A 6,831-nucleotide genomic window follows, 5' to 3' on the forward strand; every position below is an offset into this window, starting at 1 on the left:
CCCTAGCTAGGCACATCGCTCCAGCTTGTCCTGGAGGCTACATTCCTGGCTGATATGCTCCACAGTGGTGTTTGCCTTCCCTGTTGCTGGTGTTCAGTTTGCTCTCCTTTATACCTTGGACTCTTTTTTGAAAAACTGCACCCACCTAGTTGTTCCCGCACCTGTATTTGTGTGGCTCGCTGTTCATAAAGGTATCGCTCAAAGTTGTACCTGTTGAATTTTGCCCTACAGTTTTCAGCCCACGTCTCCCATTTCTCAGTCTAGTGCTGAATTCTGTTGTCTTTGCTGTCCTTCACAGCCTGGAGCAACCTGCAGGTTTAGTAAGGCACTCATGGGTGTTAATCATCCAGGCTGTGAACTGAAGTGATTAAAAAGATCTGGCATCAGAATAGACCCCTGCCAAAATCCCTTCAATGCGTCCCTCCATTTTGATGACCACTGATAATTAGCACTCAAGGTACAATTCTCTCACCAGTTTTGCACTCACCATGTGGTCATACCTTCTTGAGAGAGGGTCAGGGCAGCCAGTGTTAAAAACCTTCCTGAAGTCACGATACATGACATCTGCTGCTTTTCACTTCATGCCTAAAAAATTGTGGAATACCGGGACACCAACTGGTTTGTCAGCATTTGTTCCTAATGAGTTCATGGTGGCAGTTGTCCATCCCCTTGTTGTACTCCAGGCACGTGTGAGCGCGTTGTTTAACGAGTCGTTCCAGAACTTTTCTGGGAATTGCGAAGGACTTTAAATGAGGATTAAAGAAAGCAGCTGACAAAGCATAAACAAGATCAGTTTGGGTAAGCTCTGTAAAACTAATGAGGTAGGAAGAAGGTTGTTAGTATAGGATTATAAAGAGGACAAGTCAATCTATTGAATGCTTCAGACACGTATCCCCTGAAGCTGGGAAATCAGTGAACATGGGGCTGCTGCCCTCTCAGTAAGGTGGGCTCTGTCCTTCCCTGCTCATGGCACCTGAATCACCGGTTAGGGCAGCTAAAACTGAAGCCCTTTTGGCAATATCAACAGTGTAACCATGCATTTTTCGCCAGATGTCCCTATCTGAATTGCAGTCAGCGTCCTGGGGCCAGGGATGCACCAAAGCCCCTGAGCCCTTCACCTGCCCACCCGGAGCCTCTTAAGCAGTTTTGATCCGATCAAAACCAATCTATGGTCATCAATGGCAGCGTCATCAGTGTCCACAAGGATGGGCGCTATTACAGAGTGGGTGACTGGGACGGGTGACGGTGGCAATGGTTCAGTAACATCTCTGGTACAGGCTCCTGGGAAACAGCCCGGCTCTCCCGATACCCCAGGGTCCATCCCTGCAGCGCTTCCATTCAAAAGCCTCTGTCCTGTACAGGCAGAGCTGCTGAACTGGAGATAAGCTTGGGCTTGTATGGGCTAAGTAGCAGACTCCAGAGAGGCATAAGGAGGGAAAACGTTTTGTCTAATATTGAGGAACTAATTTTCAAGTAGCTCAAATTATACTCAAGGGTACTGAGTGTTCTTGGCCTCCCTCTTATGGGAGAAAGCAGAATTGCTGGAGGCTCTGCAGTCAAAGTATCCACGGAGGGGGGTGGTTATAGCAAGCACTCATGATAGTTGGTAAAACTTTAAAGTGAACAGCCTTGGTCTTTCCTTTGCAGTAAGCACACCAAACGCTAAAAATCCTTTTTATTTCTGAAACACACTACAGCCCGATTGCTTTTGAATTAGAGCAGCAATGAATGAGCCAGGTTCAGATGCCACAGTTGGTAAAGCAATCCCCTCCTTACCCCCGCATCCTCACAAGAGACGGTCGGGCCTTTTGCCCTCTCTTGCCCTTGTGTCACTGAACTTTGCTTGCTTGCCAGGCTGTCAAACCCCCACGCCATCCCCCCAGGTGCCAGCAGAAGCTGTGCTCTGCCAGCCCAGTAGCTCCTTCCCCTCGGCAGAAGCCCAGCCCCACCACACGCAGGGTGCTGGTGGTGCCTGTCCAGCTGCTCCTCTGCCTCCCTCCTACTCTCCACCAGTTTCTCCCAGCTGCTTTCCAGAAGCCTCCGGACTGCAGCCCAGCACCGGCGATGTGGCAAACAGCAGCCCAGCCGTGGCACAGAAACCAGGTGGGCTGGGTAGGTTTGCGCAACAGCTTGTGACCAGACAAATGAGAGAGTCATAGAGTTCATCACAGCTGAATTTTCTTTTTGTAAGATCAGCTGATACAGTTGGAAAAGTCAGACAGTAGTTAATAATTTTCTTTAATTCATAATTTTCTTTATCAATGCCCTGGACGAGGGGATCGAGGGCACCCTCAGTCAGTTTGCAGATGACACTGAGCTGGGTGGAAGTGTAGATCTGCTGGAGGGGAGGAGGGCTCTGCAGAGGGACCTGGCCAGGCTGGATCCATGGGCCCAGGCCAGTTGTGTGAGGTTCAACAAGGCCAAGGTCCACATCCTGCACTTGGATCACAACAACCCCACACAACACTACAGGCATGGGGAAGAGTGGCTGGAAGGCTGCCTGGCGGAAAAGAACCTGGGGGTGTTGGTCAACAGGCAGCTGATTATGAGCCAGCAGTGTGCCCCGGTGGCCAAGAGGGCCAACAGCATCCTGGCTTGTATCAGGAATGGTGTAGGTAAGGCATCTGGAGCCCAAGGCTGCTGGGGAGCATCTGGGGGCCCTGGGGGTGTTCAGCCTGGAGAAGAGGAGGCTGAGGGGAGCCCTTATCACTCCCTACAACTGCCTGAGAGGAGGGAGGAACCAGGGGGGTCAGTCTCTGTTCCCAGGGAACGGGCGATGGGATGAGGGGAAATGGCCTCAAGTTGTGCCAGGGCAGGTTTAGGTTGGACATCGGGAAAAATTCCTTCACCGAAAGGGTTGTCAAGCACTGGAAGGGGCTGCCCAGGGAAGGGGTCGAGTCCCCACCCCTGGGGGTATTTAAAAGCCGGGCAGACGAGGTGCTTAGGGCCAGGGTTTAGTGGTGGGATGGCAGGGTTAAGGGAACGGTTGGGCTTGATGATCTTAAAGCTCTTTTCCAACCTCAATTCTATGATTATTTTGTTTCCCACAAGAAGAAGAGCTGGTGTGCCTGAAAAGCTTCTCTGCTTTTATTTTCCTATCATATAAATTACTCTAATGAAGGACACTGTCTCTTACACTCTTCTCTCTTTTTACCACCACTATTACTTTTTTAATCTTTGACATTGCCATTTTCTAACCCAAGACACCTCCCTCCCTTAGAAAATACATTCAAAACCCTGTCCTGGAGCTGGAAACAAGCCATGAATGCAATTCCTTACTGGAGCACATTACTAGGTTCATTACTAGAGCACTGCTTCTTCCAAGGTGAGGGGAAGGGACTGAAGACCTGGGGACAGAGGTTACACCACAAAGGCAAATGTTGCTGAGTGTTCTCTGGTCAGGTCCTGCCTCCTTAAAAGTCCCAAACCAGGCATATGGTGCTGTTCATGGTGCCTCAGCAAGGGAGTGCAGCTCCATGGGGACCTACTGAGAAACTGCAGGGATGTTTGGACTGTTGCTAATCCATGCATCAAGCAGGGTTTGGTAAGAGGAGAACAGAACATGAAGTTCCCTGGCTTCCCTTTAAGCATTTGTAGTCCCTTCCTGGAGTGCTTGTGAACAGGAAAGTCGTACTATTACGGGTGCCTGTAGAGAGTGGTTTAATTTTCCTGGGCCTCGAGACGGGAATGTGAATCAAATTAAATGTCGGGAGGGATCTAGCTATAGTGAGCATGGCCTGCTGTTCTGCCTGCAGCTGCCAGCAGCTGTTTAAGGTACAGAATGACACAATTATGATGAACCATAAAGCCTACTCTGTGAAGCTGTAACAATGGCAGCCGTCTACAAAGATGGCTCTCACTTCTCTGTGGCTTCTCTGCAGTAATTTCATCTCTCATAACCTGCTCAAGGAAAGACTCAGTTAAAAATAACAGGAGAAGATGAGCATTAACCCTCTCCACAAGTGTGGACACATTCACATGTCCTCTGAATAATGGTTCAGCAAGGCCTAATTCTGTTGGGGGCTGAGGGGGCTGTGTTTTGCCGTTACTGAAATCAGTGAGAGAAATGATCTGACAGAGGCTCAGGTTTGGTAGTGGAATATGGTAGAGATAACATTTCTAGAAGGCCCGCTTTCAATTCATCACTAATTATCACTTTTGGTCATAAATGATCAGTGAATAACAAGGCAGTACTGTTCTTCTGAGCAATACCCTTTTTGTTCTCAAGACAACACAAAAAGACTGAATCTATTCTTAAATACAAACCTAACCCTAGACCATTGTGCTGGGTTTGGTTTCTTCTTCCTAGTAGCTGGTATGGGGCTGTGTTTTGGATTTAGGATAAGAATATTGATAACACACTGATGTTTTAGTTCTTGCTAAGTAGTGCTTACACCACTCAAGGACTTTTCAGCTTCCCTTGCTCTGCCAGGTGCACAAGAAGTTGGGAGGGGGCACAGCCAGGACAGCTGACCCCAACTGGCCAAAGGGATATTCCATACCATATGACGTCATGCTTGGAGGGAGTATAGAAACTGGGGGAAGAAGGAAGAAGGTCAAGCAGCTGGGGTGGGCTCAGTTGCCGGTTGGGGTTAAACCATGACAACCATTGAGACATTACAAAAATTTCCATTTGAATCCCAATTTCTTGGCAAGGAAAAGAACGAAGTCTCCTCTTATCCCTGCTTCATCATTCCTCTCCTACACCCATGATTCTTCAACATCACCAAATTTCCAAGCCCTGGCATAGCTGTCACACCCAGTGCCACATCTGTTCAAGTCCCCTGGGAAACACAAGACGCTTGTGACAAGCTCACTGGAGATCCTTGGAGCTGATGCTCACTCTTGCAGTGTAACCGGAGGCCTTTCTGGAGACAGCTCCTTCTCTTCTGCCATGCCAGCTCTCTGTCAGCTTAGTTATTTCTATGGTAGAGAAAAAAAAACCCTTTCAGATACCTACCGCCAAAGTTAACCACAGCAAACACAAATATCTCTCACACATAGGTTGGATGTAGAGGCGGGCTCATGATGTCCTTTACAACAAAACAGGATGGTTCTTGACTATGAGGACAGACTGGACAGAAACGCAGTGGAAGCCTCACTGTTCATAGTTGAACCCACATAGACTGCTGGATTTGCAGGACGTTTCTTATTTTGCCTTGCCTATGCTGGAAAATGAGTATCTAGTCTTGCATGGTCCTGCTTGACCTTGGAGTTATCCCTCAGAACAGCAGTAATGCTCGGTCCCTGCCTGGCAGCATCACCGCTAATGGTGTGATCTGCAGCTGCACTGCCAGCCACGGCTGTTCCCAATCCCTCCCCGGGAACTCTCTGAGTTCAGTTGTGCCCCAGCACCCATCCGCCCACTGTGGTGCAGCTCCACAGCCATCTCAACCTCAACCAGTCTGTGCCAGGGCTCTGCACTCCAGCCACCCCCTGCTACCCTGACAGCCCCTTCCTGCCCCCCTGGCCATCAGCACACACGAACTGCATGGGGTCAAGGAGCTTATCAGGGAGCAGCAAGGGCTGGCTGCTCCCTAAGGGACAGGAGCCAGGAGGAACACCATTGCCAATGTGGCATGGGCAATGCCTGTCCCACCACCCTGGCGCGGGGCAATCAGGGCAGAGCCAGGGACAAGGCAAGCCTGAGGTCAAGCTGGAAAGTCAACCTATGGGTCAGGGTCAGGTCCGGTGGGGGTAACCAGCATCAGACATAACCCAGCGATGGCCATGAGATCCTTGGTGATGAGGCAGGTCTGAGGTCAAGCTCCATGGAAAACATAGGCAAGGCTCTGGCTGAGCTGGAGATGGGCTCTCCTACCAAACCTCCAGCAGGGACTCCAGGGCCCCTCTCAAGGGGTTTGTATTTTTGCATAACTGCTTGCCAGTTTTACTGTACAAGTTTGTTCATGTGTATTCACTGAGACAAAGATCTAATTCTCCTTCAGGCACACGAGTTATCACAGAAGTGTGGAAATGTGGCTATGAAGGCATAGCTGGAGGTCTCGAGTCTAACAGCCCAATTGAAACAAGATTGTTGCAACATGGGATCAGGGGAGTCATGGCTTTTCTGGGTAAGCCTTGGAAATCTCCAAGGATGGAGGTCATGCAGCCTGTCTGGGTCACCTACTGCAGGCTGCATGACCCTTCTGATGAATCACAGAACATGGAATCCCAGGTTGGAAGGGACCTCAAGGATCATCTGGTCCAACCTTTCTGGGCAAGAGCCCAGTCTAGACAAGATGGCCCAGCACCCTGTACAGCTGCATCTTGACAGTGTCCAACGTGGTGGAGTCAACCCCTCCCCTGGGGGGATTATTCCAATGGGTGACTGTTCTCATGGTGAAAAATTTCCCTCTCGTGTCGAGTTGGAATCTCCCCAAGAGCAACTTGTGTCCATTCCCCCTTGTGAAAAGGGAGTGTCCATCTAATGTCCAGTCACAACCTTCCAAGCCACTGTTTGTGGCCACTGCCCCTTGGTGGATCACCAGACGCCACCAGGAAAAGCGCGGCTCTGTCACCTCTGCAGCCACCCCACAGTTCGTTGTCTCGTTCCCTGCCCTCCTGACCACCCTGGCCGCCGTCCGCAGGACCCAAACCGCCTTCCTCATCCCTCCTGGCTGGGGACCCTGGGCAGGTCCAAAGCTCGAAGGTAGCCGGGCAGCGGGTCCCGCAGCCCGCTGCCCACGCTTCTCTGCTGGGAGCCCAGGCCGGACCTGGGCTTTCCCTGCTACAGGCAATGGCTGAGGGGCGATCTGGTCACGCGCAGGCTGGCTAGCGCGCGGCGGGGCGACCGCGGGAAGGGACAGGGCCCCCGCCTCGCCGGGACCG

General features: G+C 50.9%; 1 protein-coding gene across 1 annotated transcript in view; it reads left to right on the plus strand.

Moving 5' to 3' along the window:
* Window positions 1–1,168: 1,168 nt before the first annotated feature.
* Window positions 1,169–6,831, plus strand: part of TMEM220 (transmembrane protein 220) — a 10,734-nt gene continuing 5,071 nt past the window's right edge. Inside the window, exon 1 of the mRNA XM_035902628.1 lies at window positions 1,169–1,239. Coding sequence (XP_035758521.1) covers window positions 1,169–1,239 — 71 coding nt within the window. The remainder of the gene's footprint in view (window positions 1,240–6,831) is intronic.

This window comes from Egretta garzetta, unplaced genomic scaffold (genome assembly GCF_000687185.1).
Source record: "Egretta garzetta isolate BGI_Z169 unplaced genomic scaffold, ASM68718v1 scaffold589, whole genome shotgun sequence".
Classification (NCBI taxonomy): Eukaryota; Metazoa; Chordata; class Aves; order Pelecaniformes; family Ardeidae; genus Egretta; species Egretta garzetta.